General features: G+C 51.2%; 1 protein-coding gene across 2 annotated transcripts in view; it reads left to right on the plus strand.

Annotated features, from left to right (window-relative positions):
* The window catches only part of LOC106503831 (IQ motif and SEC7 domain-containing protein 2), a gene marked incomplete at its 3' end in the record, with an annotated part of 41,272 nt that extends 23,690 nt beyond the window's left edge, over window positions 1–17,582 (plus strand). Inside the window, 13 exon segments of one of the 2 annotated variants that reach the window (XM_018044470.1) lie at window positions 25–286; window positions 1,134–1,535; window positions 3,942–4,837; window positions 6,171–6,332; window positions 6,994–7,116; window positions 8,090–8,256; window positions 11,070–11,209; window positions 11,773–11,898; window positions 13,681–13,780; window positions 14,340–14,501; window positions 16,035–16,208; window positions 16,699–16,748; window positions 17,348–17,582. In XM_018044470.1, the coding sequence (XP_017899959.1) occupies window positions 25–286; window positions 1,134–1,535; window positions 3,942–4,837; window positions 6,171–6,332; window positions 6,994–7,116; window positions 8,090–8,256; window positions 11,070–11,209; window positions 11,773–11,898; window positions 13,681–13,780; window positions 14,340–14,501; window positions 16,035–16,208; window positions 16,699–16,748; window positions 17,348–17,582 (2,999 nt within the window). 2 annotated transcript variants of the gene reach the window in all.
* Between the last annotated feature and the right edge of the window lie 699 nt (window positions 17,583–18,281).

Below are 18,281 nucleotides of genomic sequence, written 5' to 3' on the forward strand. Positions count from 1 at the left end.
GCTCATCTTATCTCATCCCCACAGTGTGGAGGGTGATGCCCCAGGCAGTGACCTGAGCACAGCGGTTGATAGTCCTGGGAGCCAACCCCCCTACCGGCTGAGCCAGCTTCCCCCCACCAGCAGCCACATGGGGGGCCCCCCTGCTGGGGTGGGCCTTCCCTGGGCTCAGCGGGCGCGCCTCCAGCCAGCCAGCGTTGCCCTGAGGAAGCAGGAGGAGGAGGAGATAAAGCGTTCAAAGGCCCTGTCGGACAGCTATGAACTCTCCACAGACCTGCAGGACAAGAAGGTACCCAAGAGATGCTCTGGTCAGGGGTGGGGGTGCCGGTGGGGATGGGGGGGTGAGAGGACCAGGGGAGAGATTGGAATGTGGTGCTCAAAGGTGGTGTCCAGGGAGGGATGGTGAGACTGGAATGGAAGAAGAACCCTTCACCTGACTGGGACCTCACTGACCCATTCACCATCCATTCACTGACTCTGATATTAACTCAGCAAACATTTAGTGAGCTCCATGCTGGGCACTGGAGAAGTGGAGAAAAAAGGCCAAGTCCTCAATAATCTAAGTGTAAGGGAAGAAACACACATGTAAGTTGACAAATTCACAACTCTGTTTTCCAGTACATCACATGTATCACACAAGAGATTGTTTAGCCAAAAGGGGGGCACAAAATACTCTGTACAGAAGTAAGAAAACTGGAAAGATATATCCCAAAATGTAATTATGATTATGCCTGGGTGTTGGGAGTTTAGGTGAAGCAACTTTCTTTCCTTCCTCCCTTCCTTCCCTCCTTCCCTTTTTCCCTTCCTTCCTCTCTCTTTCTCTCTCTTCTTTTTCTCCTTCTTGCCTTCAATTTATGTCTTCGTTTCTTTCCTGTTTTAGCTTCTCTGTTTCTTTTCTTTTTAAATAGTGAACACCTACTTTTTGTAAATAAAAAAAAAAGAAAACCACAATTCAGTCCCGTGTGACATGTGCTATCTGATTTTAAAGTGAGAACACCACACAGACCCCAGCCTGGTGCGTCCAGGCAGCTGTAAGCAGTTAGCTATGACTCGGTTGGTGGTGCGGCTGAGGCCCAGGGAGATAAGGAGGCTGTTGTGAGTTTCTGACTTTGTTCCCCTCCACCTTCCCCTGCCAGGTGGAAATGCTGGAGAGGAAGTATGGGGGCTCCTTCCTGAGCCGCAGGGCCGCCAGGACCATCCAGACGGCCTTCCGCCAGTACCGCATGAACAAGAACTTTGAGCGGCTCCGCAGCTCAGCTTCAGAGAGTCGCATGTCCCGCCGCATCATCCTTTCCAACATGCGAATGCAGTTCTCCTTTGAGGAGTATGAGAAGGCACAGAACCCTGCGTACTTCGAGGGCAAGCCTGCCTCGCTGGACGAGGGTGCCATGGCTGGGGCCCGGAGCCACCGGCTTGAACGGGGGCTCCCATATGGCGGCTCCTGCGGAGGGGGCATCGATGGTGGGGGAAGCTCCGTCACCACATCTGGAGAGTTTTCTAACGACATCACGGAGCTTGAGGACTCCTTCTCCAAACAGGTCAGCATCCCTGAAAAGGGCCTTTCCTCTCCATCTCCATGCTCTGGCTACTACTACAACCTTTTACCTGTACTTCAAGGAAGTTGCCCAACAAGTTGTTGTTTTGAGAACAATAAACAGCTACCATCTGAGTAGGGACCGTGAGGGTGATGAGAAAGGATTGGCAAGAGAAAAATTATATTGTTCAAACAAGCAAGTTCTCAGTCTGGAACATGAGCCACTATCAGATCAAGGCCTAACTAACAGCTCCTACTTTATATCAGGTCCTCTATATGCCTCAAAATGGCCTTCGAGACTGGGGGTGCTATCCTGGTTTTACAGAGGAGGAAATTGAGGCTCCACAACCCTGAGAGGTGAAGTGACTTTTCCAAATTGGATCAGGACTCAGCTCTGTCTGGTTCCAAAGCTTTCCCTTACACCACACGATCATGGACCAGGCTCTGTGCTGGGCACTGTGGGGGAGACAGGTGAATTGGCCAGGATTCTTTTTCTCAAGAATCTCCCCAAGCAAGCAGGAAATAGCAGGCACATGTGCACAGGACTGTTTCCTGAAAGAGTGTGCTCAGAGCCGTGAGAAGAGATCCCATATAGTGCTGTGGGAACCCAGAGGAGGGAGAGGAAATTTTCTTCTGGGAGGACGAGAGCAGGCTTCTTTGAGAAAACAGCACTGGAGCTGGGCCTAAGCAGGCAGCGAAGAGTTAGCAAGTTAGAGATAGTCAGAAGGGTGTTTCTTGCATAAGCATTGCATCAGGAAAAGCAGGGAAGGGTGGGAATGTAAGTGGCAGTGATAGTGGTGGGAGATCATTCTAGGCTTGGAGTGTGTCAGCGCAGCTGATCAGGTACAAATCCCAGTTCTGGCATTTCCCAGCTATGTGACCATGGGTAAACTGTTTAACTCCACTGAAACATGATCAATAACATGAAGCTAAAACCATCTTTTTAGAGCTGTTTGGAAGGTTGAGTTCAACTCGATAATATATCTGAAAGCACCTAGTATATGGCATTGCTAAGTACATGTTAGTTTCCTTCCTAAAACCAAAAAGATATTTGGTAAAAATTGTTGAATGAATAAATGAAAGTGTATAAGAGAAGAAATCATTCTGCTCTAACCTCTGTGATCTGGCCCTGCCCTAAGCTTGGTCATGCTTCCCTGGAGTTAGTGATGGGGTTGGGAGAGGAGGCAGGTAGAAGACAGGAAAGAAGTATTAAAGAGAAGATCTAAATCACTCATTTATGCATTCATATGACACATTTCATTGAACACCTCTTCTGTGTCAATCAGTGTGTCAAGCTGAGCTAAAAAGAGAGAAAGCCAGCCTGGACCCATCCCTCAAGTACTGGCCTCATAGTCTGGTGGGGAGATTCAGGATCCAGGCCTGGGCCCACCTCTCAGTGCTATTCAAGTCTAATGGGGAAGTATCTATTGCTGCATAGCAAATGATCCCAAAATTTAGTAGCTTAAAACTGAATGTAAAGACTGAGCTTAAACAACAAACAGCTATCATCCCATATAGTTTCTGAGGGCCAGGAGTCTTGGGGTGGCTTGACTGGTGGCTCTCGCATAGGGTCTCTCATGAGGCTGTGATCAAGTTATAGGGTGGGACTGTAGTCTCTAAAGGCTTGACCAGGGTTGATGGGTCTACTTCCAAGCTCACTCGTTTGGCTCTTGGCAGGAAGACTCAGGGCCTTACCACATGGACCTCTCTATAGGACTGCTCACAGTGTGGCTTCCCCCAGAGCGAGGGATCTGAGAGAGGGAGCATAAGCGAGTGAGAGTACTCAGGATAGAAGCTGCAGTCTTTCCTAACCTAATCTCAGAAGTGACATCCCATCACATTTGCCAGATGCTGCCGGTCCAACAGACCGACCCTGGGACACTATGGTACATGAGGGTGTGAATAGCAGGAGGTGGGGATCATTAGGGACCAGTTGGGAGGCTAGATACCAGAGTGAGGCCAGCTTCGGTCCAGATTCTCAAGGCTAAATATCATGGATTTCCTAAGAGAACCAGACAGAGGGCTTTGGGAGCCCAGAGGCAGCTGGGATTTTGGTTTACCCTAAGGGAAGGCAGAGGCAGGAATGTGGCTTGGGATTAGTGAGGAGGCGGCATTTGGCTTGGGTCTATATGGACGTGAAGAAGGTATTGGGATGTCTGAGAAGGGAACTTGTGGGCATAAGTTCCAGTTCCTGTGAGCTCACAATGGCTCCCTGGGAGTTATGTCCTGCAGAGAATCTGGGGAGGTAGGGGAGGGGAAGCACTTTTCTGGCTGCCCCACCAGGAAGATCCCCCCGCCCCTTTTTTTCCCCTCCCTCCCTCCCTCATTCCCACCCTTTCACCATCCCACTGTCCTTCATCTTTCCCTCCTTTTTCTCCTTTCCCCTCCTCCCCCTTCCCCTCCACCTCAGGTAAAGTCTCTGGCTGAATCCATTGACGAGGCCTTGAACTGCCACCCATCGGGGCCCATGTCTGAGGAACCAGGGTCAGCCCAGCTGGAGAAGCGAGAGTCAAAGGAACAGCAAGAGGACAGCTCGGCCACATCCTTCAGTGACCTTCCCCTCTACTTGGATGACCCAGTTCCCCCACCATCCCCTGAACGACTGCCTAGCACAGAGCCCCCTGCCCAGGGCAGACCTGAGTTCTGGGCACCAGCCCCTCTCCCTCCAGTTCCTCCACCAGTGCCAGCAGGGTCCCGGGAAGATGGTAGCCGTGAGGAAGGCACTCGCAGGGGTCCTGGGTGCTTGGAATGTCGGGATTTCCGGCTGCGGGCTGCCCACCTGCCCCTGCTTACCATTGAACCTCCCAGTGACAGCTCCGTGGACCTGAGTGACCGCTCAGATCGCGGCTCTGTCCACCGTCAGCTCGTGTATGAGGCTGATGGCTGTAGCCCCCATGGGACCCTGAAGCACAAGGGGCCACCAGGCAGGGCCCCAATCCCACACCGCCACTACCCGGCCCCAGAGGGCCCAGCCCCAGCCCCGCCAGGGCCCCTACCACCAGCCCCCAACAGTGGCACTGGGCCCAGTGGTGTGGCTGGGGGTCGGAGGTTGGGGAAGTGCGAGGCAGCAGGCGAGAACTCTGATGGTGGAGATAACGAGAGCCTTGAGAGCTCCAGCAATTCCAACGAGACCATCAACTGCAGCTCTGGCTCCTCTTCGCGGGACAGCCTGAGGGAGCCTCCAGCCACCGGCCTGTGCAAGCAGACCTACCAGCGGGAGACCAGGCACAGCTGGGACTCGCCAGCCTTCAACAACGATGTGGTGCAGAGGCGGCACTACCGAATTGGCCTCAACCTGTTCAATAAGTACGTGTTCCCATTCCCACCTTGTCGCCCCTACCGACCCTGCTGCAGGCACTTAGACTCCTGGAAGCAGCGATCCTGCTGCCGCCATTTTGTGGATGGCATTTCTCTCTAGCTGTTCAGGGAATAGAATTGGCAATAGGGTGACAAGAATGGAAAGCTGCCCCTACACCCATGAGAGGCAGTTGCGGTCCTGGTTCTGCTTCTGACTGTGTCGTCTTGTGTGAGATGCTTTCCTCTCTGGCCCTAGTTCTCTCTATATAGGATGGATTCTGAACCTTGGGTCTCCCACCTTCCCTCTTTGGTTAGGCTATCCCTTTGGGATAGCCAATGTTGTATATGAAGAACCCTGCTCTCAGAAACAGGAGACTTGGGCCAGACTCACTGGGTAGCTCTGAGCCAGGTGTGTCCCTTCCTTGGGCTTCAGTGTCTCTGTCAATTAACTAGCAGTGTATGGATGTTTGAGGTGTTGGGGGTAGGGTGCTGTGCTGGACTAGTCAGTGACCAGAACTGAGTTCTTTCTAGGTACCTGGTCTTGGGCCAGCTGCTTAGCAGTGGAATGCGAGTGTGACATTTGATTAGAAAACAAATGCCTTACATCTTTATAGCCTATTAAACATGGCCATCTGTATTTAGATAACTCAGCAAGGTGGGTAGTTGTGTCCCTATCTTATAGAGAAGGAACTGAGGCTTGGAGAACTAAAGGGAATTGTTCCAGTTCATACATGGTAAGTAATGGATCTGAGACTCCATCTGTGGCACCAAAGTCTCCCAAATTCTAGCCTCATGAGGTCCTAAGGCTCTGGGGTTCTGAATATGGGATAGCTCAGACCCAGATATGGAAAGTAGGGAGCAACTGATCTATAGAAACACTCACAGAGGCTTGGTGGTGCCTCCTGAGTGGGATGTGGAAAAAGTAATCTTTTTACTACTTTCCTACTCCAAGGGTCTGTGACTCGGAGAGAAGGACTTAGCCTGGAACTCAGGCCTTCTCCCAGGACTCCTCAGTGCCTGTGGAGAATATTAAAGCTCCTGGCACAGAACAGGCTCTCATGAGATCTTAATTTTCTTTCAACTGGAATGTGGCTCCAGTGAAGGAGGAAGTTGAGTTGAAGATACCTTGGAATTTCTGAAGCTTTGTGAAATGGGAAAGTGGCTTCTTTCCCTTGGGCCTCAGTTTTCTTATGTGTACCATGAAGTGAGTGGACCACATGAAGGGAGTGGACCTTCTTGGCTCTCTGAGGCCATGGTTGGGCCCAAAATTAGCTCAAGATACAGGGCAGGGGACAGAGTTCCAGGAGGATTGTCATCTCATCTTCCTCCCCTCTTTCTGCAGGAAGCCAGAGAAGGGTATCCAGTATCTGATTGAGCGGGGCTTCCTGTCAGACACGCCGGTGGGAGTGGCTCACTTCATCCTGGAACGGAAAGGCCTGAGCCGGCAGATGATAGGGGAATTCCTAGGGAACCGGCAGAAGCAGTTCAACAGAGATGTGTTGGAGTGAGGACCCCAGGCTGGGGCAGACTAGGCCAGGGGTTCCTGGAAAAGGAGGGCAGGAGGGGGATAAACTTTGCAAAACAGGATGAATAGACCTTCCTGCTCCCATACCTCTCCACCCTAAAGAGATCTGATCTCTCTTGGCGAGGAGAGTCCTAACGTCTTCTGGGTGGCCCCAGGCAAGGCATGATTGTCCTATGACCTGCTTTGAGCCTCAGTTTTCCCATCCCTGATATCAGTGGGTTGATGGAACAGACCCTTAGCAACCATGTATCTTGCCTGGATTTTCTGAGATGGGTTCCTTTTCAAACATTCTATCCTCATTTGGGCTTCCCTGGTGGCTCAGCTGGTAAAGAATCTGCCTGCAATGTGGGAGACCTGGGTTCGATCCTTGGGTTGGGAAGATCCCCTGGAGAAGGGGACAACTACCCACTCCAGTATTCTGGCCTGGAGAATTCCATGGATGTATAGTCCATGGGGTCGCAAAGAGTCAGACATGACTGAGCGACTTCCGCTTTCGTCCTCATAAGTACTTGCTTGGGCCACAGGTTCAGATTTTGGAAGTCTATCAGTGGGGGATTTGGTTCATTGGAGCAGGTCAGGGTGGGTCAGAGGTTCTTTGCAGAGGAATTGAGAGTGCCACACCCCCTTTTCTGCTCCTCAGCTGTGTGGTGGATGAAATGGACTTCTCCTCCATGGATTTGGATGACGCACTCCGGAAGTTCCAATCCCACATCCGGGTTCAGGGTGAGGCCCAGAAAGTGGAACGACTCATCGAAGCCTTCAGGTGTGCCCACTTCCCAGTACTAAAGCTGCCTTTCTCTGCTTTGGGGGCCAGTGTAGGATGGGTCTATGAGTCATCTCTCTGAGCCTCATACTTTCTGAACTAGAAACTGGAAATTATAAATCCTATATTGCAAGGCAGTTGGATGATCAGAGGTAATGTGCCTAAAGTATCCAGCTTAGCATCTGGGACATGGGCATCTAATAAGTGACAACAGCATCAGCAACAACAACTCATGTTCCCTAAGTGGATACCATACTCATCAGGTATTGATTGGGTTACTGAGCTGGACACTTTACATGATTATTTCAGTGAATATTCCCAACAACCTGGTGAGGTAGGTGCTTCTCTTATTATTCTCACTTTGCAGATGAGAAATCAGAAGTTTAGTGAGGCTGAGTAACTTGCCCAGAGTCATATGGTGAATAAGCAGTGGAACCAGAATTTCAACTCATGTGTCTGATTCCATGACCCATGCTCTTAACTATTATCTTCCTCCATGAATGCTGCAGGGACCAGGCATCAGACCTGGTTGTAAGCCCTGACTCCACCACTTTGGGGGTATTTAGAAGAGAAATAGAAGAGTTACTGGGAACTTGTTTTCTAACATGGGAGGATTTGCTTTGTAGTCAGAAAGATCTGGATTTTCACCCTGGTTTCACCATTGATCAGCTCTATTATCCTAGACACTGAAGGCTGCTTTGGGCTTCAGTCACTTCATCTGTAAAATGGGGCTGCAAAACTATGATGGGATTACAGGAGATGACATACATAAATCCCCTGGCAAAGCTCCATGAAAGGTAGCTGTTGTGATTTTTATATGCTAATCTTGAGGAAAGTCTGAAGAAAGAGGAGAGACCCAAAGGGTTTGGGAGTATGTCTTGGAGGAGAGAATTGGTGGTCCCAGATGGGAGGATGGTGGGTAGGTGGAAATTACTGGTGCCTGACCCTGGTCTTGACCCCTCCTGCCCTGCAGCCAGAGGTACTGTGTGTGTAACCCAGCCCTCGTGCGCCAGTTCCGGAATCCAGACACCATTTTCATCCTTGCTTTTGCCATCATCCTCCTCAATACTGACATGTACAGTCCCAGCGTCAAGGCTGAACGCAAGATGAAACTAGATGACTTCATCAAGAACCTGAGAGGTGACCCCAGAGCTTCCCATCAGCTTTTCCTGTCTTTCACCTGGGAAGGGAAAGTGGGCCAGGTGGCAGGGGTGGGAAGGAAGAGGGAGATCACATCTACTCCCTGAAAATTTAACCTCACTTTCTGCCAAGGCTAGCTGTTCCCACAGCATTTTCTTATTAAATCACTCAAATGGTCATTTGTCTGTCCATTCATTCCCACACTGAATATTGACTAAACAGGAGGTCCTGAATGGGAGGTAAAATCCATGACTTTTATGGAACTTACACTAATTCACTCATTGCTCCCTGTTTCCCTCCCTTGTTTGCCCGTAAAGACTTATTTATTTTAGGTGCCCTTTCCTCCACTCAGCATTCATTTATTCATTCATCAATCAGCCAGCCAGGCAGTTGACACTGAGTGCCTCATGTGTGCCAGTCCCTGTGATAGGTGCTAAGGACCATGGAGGGGCATCTGCCACAGTCCCTGCCCCAAGAGGGCTCCCAGTTTGTGCGCGAGAAACTGACTTGTAGTACCAGATACCCAGCACAAGATGGGAAACAAACTGTGATGTCAGACAGGCCAAAAGTATATTCAGAGCTCAGGGAAGAGGGATAATATGACCAAACAGTGATAGAGGAGGCTTACCTAGCAGTAAGAATAACAGGCACAGAGGTAGGAAAACAAAGTTGTTTGGAGAACAATCGAGAGGAGGTGGACAATCTAGTTAGGAAGGTCAGTTAGAACCAGTTTCCAGGGGCCTTGATGTGCCAGATGAAAGGTGTCCCCTTGACTTTTTTTTCTTGGTTTATTGTATTGATGTCAAGCCCTGCCTCTCACCAAAGAGCAGCCTGCTAGAAATGGCACAGATGTTAGGATTATTTAAACAGAAACGAAAGAGGGAAGTATAATTGAGGAAAAACAAACAGACAAGACAGATTTGCTGACTTAGGCGTTTGCATCTTTGGGCTCTTAAGCTGTCTGATTGCTGAGGTAAAAAGGCGGTGTGACGAAGGCTGTTCATTTAGTACCTGGTGTCCAGGGAGGAAGCTTGGCATTTCCTAAGGAGAAAACATTTTCTGTAGCAGAAGATTTTTGTTAGAGGAGTGAGTGGGTTTTGCTCAGCAGACAATCAGAAGGATGGTAGACTTCAAAGGAGGGAGTTAGACAGACCAGAGGCCATCTGGAGCTCTCTGCCAGGATCCTGCCATTAGTCATTTGTTCGTTCGTTCACTCATTTCATCCATTCTCCCTCTCCCCTCCTTGTCTGTGTGTATGTGTATATGTGTGTATATGTACGTGTGTATACATATTTTATATGTGTACACATATATTGTATATGTACAATGTATATATTTATATATGTACACATATTGTATATGTACAATGTATATATTTATATCTGTACATATATTGTACATTACACATATATTGTATATGTGTATATCTTCACCCTCAAATTATTAAACAAATAAGCAAATGAGAATTCCTGTTCATTCCAAAAATTTTAGAAATATAGAAGTTATTAAAAATTTTAACCATCCAAAATTCTGTCCCCTAGAGGCAACCATGGTTGATATTTTGGTGTATTCTAGTCTTTTTATCCCATGCACATGTAACTATGGGCTCCCCCAGTGGCTCAGTGGAAAAGAATCTGCCTGTAATGCAGGAGATTCAGGTTTGATCACTGAGTTGGGAAGATCATCTGGAGAAGGAACTGGCAACACACTCCAGTATTCTTGCTTGGAGAACCCCACGGACAGAGGAACCTGGTGGGCTACAGTCCATGGAGTTGTGAAAGAATGAGACACAACTTAGAGAATTAACAGTAACAGCAACAACAATTCATGAAAATGGAATATCTCTCCATTTATTTGACTTAGTGACTAAACAGGGAGAAGGCAATGGCACCCCACTCCAGTACTCTTGCCTGGCAAATCCCATGGACCGAGGAGCCTGGTAGGCTGCAGTCCATGGGGTCGCTAAGAGTCGGACACGACTGAGCGACTTCACTTTCACTTTTCACTTTCATGCACTGGAGAAGGAAATGGCAACCCACTCTGGTGTTCTTGCCTGGAGAATCCCAGGAACGGGGGAGCCTGGTGGGCTGCTGTCTATGGGGTTGCACAGAGTCGGACACAACTGAAGCGACTTAGCAGCAGCAGCAGCAGTGACTAAACAACAGCAACAAGTGTAACTATACAGTTAAGATCAGGTTGTACAAGCAATTTATTATCTTGCTTTTTTTTCACTTGCTATAGGAATTTTCTTATGATTTTTTAAAATAAATATCAAATTTTTAACAGCTATAAATTATTTTATGAAATGGATATATTCAGCTTTATTTCAGTATTCCTTGGCTGTTAGAACTTAGATTGTTTGAAAATTTTATCATAAGCTGTACTTATACATATATCTTTGCACATATTTCTGAGTAATTCCTTACAGTGGGTTCCTAGAAGAGGAATCACTGAATAGTTAGGCTTGCCAAATTACCCTCCAAAACAGTTATGTTAGTATATATGCCTGCTTCCATGAACTCTTACTAACACTGGATATTATCATTTAACATTATTTTTGTTAGTTAGAAAGGCCAAAAAGAGTGTCATTGTTTTAATCACACTGTGCTCTGAGTTGTTAGACAAAATTCCCATCCTGGGGAAGAAAGCAACTGACTCTGCTGGCCTGATCCTGGCCAAGGGACCAAGGGTGGCTGTTCCCTCCAGTCCTGGCCATTGTTACAGCCCACGCCTGGGTATGGAGGGTTGTGGAGAATCCTTGCCACCCACTCCCCACATGTATACTATATATTCCCGTGTATTCCTTCCACCAGGGGTTGACAACGGTGAAGACATCCCCCGAGACCTCCTAGTGGGCATTTACCAGCGCATCCAGGGACGCGAACTGCGGACCAACGATGACCATGTGTCCCAGGTGCAGGCTGTGGAACGCATGATTGTAGGCAAGAAACCGGTAAGTGCCTTGGGAGGCTGAAGAAGGGACAAGGTTGGGGAGGTGAGTCCATGCCCCTCTGAGCCCCAGGCTCCCCTCAACTGCCGAATGGAGTGGGTGGTGATGTATTCCTCAGGAGTGGTGGGGCAGCTTGAGTGGGATGCTCTGTGGGAATGGATCTGGTGCATGGCAAGGCACATCGTGGATGCTGTGTAAATATTAAATGCTTCTCACCTCTGGTTTGGCTGGTCCATCCCAAGTGAGCAGTCAAGATAATAGTTAGCTGATGACCGAAGCCACATTTTCAGCCCAGTGAGATTAGGAATGGCTTTTTGGAAAAGAGAACACTGGAACTGGGGTTTGGAGGAGTGGTAGAATGTGGCCATAGGGAGCTGAGCAAGGAAAGCATTCCAGACAGAGGGAGCTGCAGGGACAAAGATAAGCCTTGGCTTAGTTGCTTAGATTCCTTGTATCAGAGTGACAGTGATATATACCAGAAGTGAACTTACTCTTGCAGTTAATGTTAAGATGCCTGAAGCTGGTGGGCTGGCCTTGCGGACACCTATTTCTTCATCCCTATTTAGGTCCTATCTCTTCCTCACCGTCGACTGGTTTGCTGCTGCCAGCTCTATGAGGTGCCAGATCCAAACCGCCCACAGAGGCTAGGGTTGCATCAGCGGGAGGTCTTCCTCTTCAACGATCTCCTTGTGGTATGCGCATTGAGGGGAGGAGAAGGAGGGAAGTGGTGAGCTTGGACTCTGGGTGGGGTATAAACCATTACCATTGGTGGGTGGAGGTGTGGTGGGTAAGTAGTTCTGCCATGTGATCTGGGTGCCTCTGCCCCTCCTTTACTTCACCATTTGGAGGATCCATTTGGAGGTAGTGACAGCCACAGGCGGACAGAAAAGATGAGGACCAAGGCAGATAACAGGCTTACAATCTGGGAAGTGGTAGAAAAAGTCCACGCCCACCTTAATAGCTCAGTAGGTTGGTGGTTGGGATGCTTGAAGTAATTCTTAAAACTGAGCTTATCACCAGTGTAGACATATGTCTTTTAGAACTGGGACTCTTAGGACTCTGCAGATGGGAAGGAGACTTCAGGGTCCTGTCCAACCTCTTGTCCCAGGCAAGAGCCAGATTCCCGCGTGGTCTTCTGCTTGCATGAGTGCGGCGAAGAAGGCTGTCTTTCTCCAAGGGAGCCAGTTTTCTGTTTGGACAGCTCTGACTGCTAGAATCTGTCTCCCAATGGGTTTCCTACAATAATCTTGACTCAACCCTCGGGATCCCAGAGAATGAATGTTCTCCCCCTACTCTTAGACAGCTCCTCAGGGGTTTGAGGACAGTGACCTGTCCTCCCTTGATGTTCTCTCTTTTAGAGCAGGTCTCTCAGCCTCGGGACTATTGACATCTGGGGTGGATGTGGGATGCTCTGTGTGAGAGCTGTCCTGTGCGTTGTAGCATGTTTAGCGGCACCCCTGGTTTCTACCTACTAGATAGCAGTAGCACTCAAACTAAAAATGTCCTCCAGGGGGCAAAGTCACCTCTAGTTGAGAATTGCTGCTTTAGATGAAGCTCCTCCGGTACCCTCTCTGAGGTTTTATTTCCTCTTCTGTGAAGTGGAGCTAATCCCCAGCTCAGGGTTGTCATGGGGGTGAAATAACACGTCAGATGTGGACTAGCCTAACCCAGAGGAGGGCCTCGCCCACATGGGTATTGAGTAAATGTTTCACCATCCATCGTGCACTGACACCTGTGGATGCCCAGCCCCATACTAGGCACTGGGTTCCCAGAGATGAGGGAGACTCAGTCCTTGTTCTCTCACAATCCAAAGGGCTAAAAAGATGCTTTGCATAAGTGTGTACCGTAACCATCCTGAAATCAAATAATGTGCTTTTAAATGCCACTTGCAGATGGTCTGAGATGTTTCCAACTCATGTTAGCTGAGTCTAGAACACCCGAGTACTTGATAAAGACCTTGGGTTGTTGAGAAGAAGACTCATTAACTCTGCACATTGGTTTATTGAAGATTTCCAATGTGCACTGGGTCTGGCCCAGGTGGGCAAGATAGACGAGAACCAGACTCCTCTTGGTGTTTCCAGTCCAGCAATCACACACTCATAGCACTTTCAAGCCTAATGGCGAAAGGCACTGAACTAGCACTCTAGAAGCTCAGAAAATGGTGGGAGGGGGACTCTATGTGCGGTATTAGAAGAGGCTTCCTGGGGAGAGCAGCATTCAGTTAGTTCCTATAAAAATTGTGAATGCCTGTTGCACATCGTGATTATATCAGGAACTTGCATTTTTCTCCCGTCTCCCCTGTTCTGCTCCACCAAGCTTCAGTTCTCCCCAGCTCGCGGGTATGTGTGTTTGTGTGTGTATGTCTGTTAGTGGTGGTATGGGGGGTATGGGATAGGCAGTAACAAGCAATAGGTGCCATGGGAAATTCCCCACCCCAAACCCTGCCTCTTGTCTTTTTCCCACCCCTGCCAAAGGTCACCAAAATTTTCCAGAAGAAGAAGATCTTGGTGACATACAGTTTCCGTCAGTCCTTTCCCCTCGTGGAAATGCAGATGCAGCTCTTCCAGAATTCATGTGAGTCCCTTCTTGGATCCCAGCATCCCAAGAGTCTTTGCCATGGCCCTCATGCTCATCCTTCCTCCACACCAGCCTCCAGTTTGGGGAATCCTTTACAACAAGGCTGAGGTCTCCAAAGCACTTCCTTGGTCCCAGGATGGAAGGCAGGCCAGGGTGGAGTATGACTTGGGTCTGTGCCCTGGGGAGCTCATAATCTTGCAGAGAACTGCAGCATGTATGTTTTCTGATGGGCTTAAGTGATGGTGATCACGCCACACATTGAATGACTAAGCCAGAGGAGCTTTGATGGGTGGCTTCTGGGCAGCAGAAGCAATGTGAGTAGTGCCAGAGGGGTGAAGGAAGGGGTTCTAGAGAACAGCCAGAGTTCAGCCTGGCTTTCCATCCTGGGGCATAGGGAGTACCATGACTACCAGGAGTCTGGGGGCTTTGAAGCAAAGGGGGCCCGCTGATGATGCTCATGCAGAGAAGAGGCGGGGTCAGAGATGGACATGAGAAAAGTTATTTCACCTATGAGCCACCTTGCCTCAGAGTTGCCTGACCTTCCCCTTCCCCACAGATTACCAGTTTGGGATCAAGTTGCTGTCTGCAGTACCTGGTGGGGAGCGCAAAGTCCTCATCATCTTCAATGCCCCCAGCCTCCAGGACCGGCTGCGCTTCACATCTGACCTCCGAGAATCCATCGCTGAGGTGCAGGAGATGGAGAAATACCGTGTGGAGTGTGAGTAACCCAGCCACATCTCCTTCCCCGACTCCTAATACATTGCCTTGCAGACACTAAGAATCTTATCTTCTGAGAAACTCAGAGTTGGGGGTTAGCTTGTCCAAACTTCCTACCCTCATTCCAGGAACCCTTCAGCCTCTGCTTGAATACCTTCAGTGACAAGAGGCTCATTACCTCTCAACCTCATTATTATTTCAAGCCCTAATTATGAGCCAGCACTTCCTTCTATTGAAAGGCAGCAGGGAGAAGAAGCAGGGTATTGGAGGTAGGACTCTAGTTTCAGATGCCAGGTATGCTACTTATTATCTGGGTAAACTGGGGAAAGGTACCTGACTCTCTGAGCCCCAGTTTCTTCATACATGAAATTGGGGTGGTGAAATCGTCACAGAGTTGTGTAGATTCAATGAGATAAGGCGGAGGATGTGTCCTACATGTTCACAGGACATGAGTGTTGAATATTGTTAGTGTCCAACTGATGTTACTCCCCTTCCCAGCCTCTCCTTTCCTCTCCCCACATTCTCGTTCCTGAACTGAGTCCTGATGACCCATCCTCCTGGCCTTCAGGGGCCACATCAAGTCATTCTGATCATATATAATAGAAAATAGTGATTGCATCTCATTCCTCCCAATGTCCTCTAAGTTCTTTTCTCCAGGTTAAGTAATATGGTGTTAATGAGAAAGGCAGGCAGATAGACAAACAGACAGAGAAAGAGATGTGGTGGACAGCTCCTCAGTGAGGCCTTCACAGTTCTGGGGTCTTCTGTTCTTTTCAGCAAGGCAAGGTCATTCATTCAGCTCACCAGATCCTTGAGACCCTGGGGACATTCAGAGAGAGGGTGAGCATGCCAGGAGGAGGGATGGGTGATCGACAGAAGTCTCCGTGACCTCCGCAGGGAGGTGGGAGTGTAAGGCCGGAGAACATGGACTCTGGACTCAGGCAGACCTGCTTCCAGAATGTCAGCAACCTCACTTCCATACTTGCCCTAGGCAAGCTCTGTGACTTCTCGGATTCTCTGTGGCTGCTAATACGTACCTCTGAACTGGTATAAGGATTGAGAGAGATTGAGTAAGCATAGCACCCAGCACACGGCTGGCACATAATAGAGAATTTGATTTCCGTTGGTTTCCTACTCCTGTCCCTCCAGGAGCCCTCTGCTCTGGAGCAAGGTATCTGAGAATGGAGTGGGCTCTGGGATGAGTGTCCTTCGCCATAGGCTCGAAGGGCCTTCCTGCCCCTCCTGGGAACACAGCAGCCACTGTAAAGCTCTGTTTGGAAAGGTGGGGGTGGTTTGGGAGACCAGACAGGGGAGGGAGAAACAAGGGAAGAGGAGCCAGAGATGGTGCGAGACGGGCTGGGCGCTAAAGCACTGAGGAGATGTAGCTGAGGTACGGCTGTCCAGGGGGCGAAGCAGGAGGCCTGAGGACAGAGCAGGTGAGGAAGGGGAAGGCCCATAGAGGGCTGGGGTCAGTCAGCTGGCCTCTCACTCCTGTCCCTGACCTTTGCCCCCTGTCTCCCCCACCGCCACCCAGCGGAGCTGGAAAAGCAGAAAGGTATGATGCGGCCTAACACCTCACAGCCCGGAGGGGCCAAGGACTCGGTGAATGGCACACTGGCCCGAAGCAGCCTGGAGGACACTTATGGGGCAGGCGATGGGCTCAAGCGGGGTGCACTCAGCAGTTCCCTGCGAGACCTCTCAGATGCAGGCAAGTCTCCTGGGGCCCCTGCCCTGGCTGGGGAGCTGTGGGACTGGGTGTCCTCTTCGCTTCCTATCACTGACTGCCAGCCTTCCTTGCACTCACCACACGTGCACGCATCCTGCCTTCATCCAGAGTCCTAGGTGCCATGCCACAGGGGACCTGGGAGCTGGGTCAGCACAGGCGGAGCCCAGGGTTTGGGCCAGGGAGTGCGAATGGGGCCACAGTCTCAGCCCTTCTCTTTTGCTGCTCCACCTCTCCTCTCTTTCCTCTTCTGTCTCTCAGGCACCACCTTTCCTCCTCCTCCTCCATCTTTTCCTCCTCTCACTCCTCCTTCTCTACCTCTCCTCCTCCCGACCTCCCCCTCTCCAACGGGGGAAAGGGAATAGGGGTGTCTGTCCCTGGGAGGGGCCCAGACCTGGTGCCCAGCTCTGGAGCCCAGCCGGGTGGGGAGGGGGGGTTGCTGCTCTGACGCTGGGCTCCTTGCTTGTGGGCGCAGGGAAGCGGGGGCGGCGTAACAGCGTGGGATCGCTGGACAGCACCATCGAAGTAAGTGCCAGCTCCTGCCCCACTCTCTGCATGAGCCCTGCCCTGCCACCCTGGCGCCCCAGAGGAGGAGGGGACCTGTTGCTTTCCCCTCTTCCCTGCCGAGAACCCTGCGGCTGCCTCTCCCAGCCAACCACTCTCTCAATCTGTCCTCAACTCTGTCTGTCCTCACTCTGCCTGTCTCTCAGTCTGTCTTCCACTCTCCCGAGCCCCCTCTCAACCCCAGGGCCGACTCCAAGTAGTGATGCTCTTGGAGTTGGGCCGAGAGAAGCTCTTACTTCCAAGTCCTGCTCTTTGAGCCTGACCAAGTCACTCTGTCTCTCTGGGCCTAACATGCTCCCTGCCTGCAAAATGGGGATGAGGAGGAGGTACTGCTAAATCTTCCTCTCCCAGCTGAAGCTCAGATGAGATAGTGGATGTGACAGCAGAGCTCTGCAAGCTGGGGGCGCTCCATGTACAAGTACAGGACTGTGACTTGGTTTCCATTATGCCATGGAGGGGGGTCCTGTCTCTCCAGCCCCCAGGGATCAGGGGGTTGGGGCTTAGGGTTGGGGGTTTAGGACATCTAGACCGGCCTGACTTCCACCCCTCCCCCCTTCCAGGGGTCTGTTATTAGCAGTCCACGCCCTCACCAGAGGATGCCACCTCCACCCCCACCCCCGCCGCCAGAGGAGTACAAGAGCCAGAGGCCCGTCTCCAACTCCTCATCCTTCCTGGGCTCCCTATTTGGAAGCAAGCGTGGCAAGGGGCCCTTCCAGATGCCACCGCCACCAACAGGCCAGGCCTCTGCCTCCTCTTCATCTGCTTCTTCCACCCACCACCACCACCACCACCACCACCACGGTCACAGCCACGGTGGCCTGGGGGTGCTGCCTGATGGGCAGTCCAAGCTCCAGGCCCTGCATGCCCAGTATTGCCAAGGACCAGGCCCGGCCCCGCCGCCCTACCTGCCACCCCAGCAACCCCCTCTCCCCCCACCGCCTCAGCAGCCCCCGCCCCTGCCGCAGCTGGGCTCCATTCCACCACCTCCCGCTTCAGCTCCTCCTGTGGGGCCGCATCGCCACTTCCATGCCCATGGCCCAGTCCCAGGCCCCCAGCACTATACCTTGGGCCGGCCAGGCAGAGCTCCCCAGACGGGGGGCCGGAGGACACCCTCAGTTTGCTCCACATGGCCGCCACCCCCTGCACCAGCCCACCTCCCCCTTGCCCCTGTACAGTCCTGCCCCCCAGCACCCTCCAGCCCACAAACAGGGCCCCAAGCACTTCATCTTCAGCCACCACCCACAGATGATGCCAGCAGCGGGGGCCACTGGGGGCCCTGGATCTCGGCCACCAGGGGGCTCCTACTCCCACCCCCACCACCCCCAGTCACCATTGTCACCGCACTCACCTATCCCACCCCACCCCTCCTACCCACCCCCTGCCCCCACCCTCACCCCACACCCCACACTCGCCCCTGCCACCCACCTCCCCCCATGGCCCACTGCACGCCTCTGGGCCCCCCCGGCACGGCCAACCCACCCACTGCAAACCCCA

This window comes from Capra hircus, unplaced genomic scaffold, assembly GCF_001704415.2.
Source record: "Capra hircus breed San Clemente unplaced genomic scaffold, ASM170441v1, whole genome shotgun sequence".
NCBI lineage: Eukaryota > Metazoa > Chordata > Mammalia > Artiodactyla > Bovidae > Capra > Capra hircus.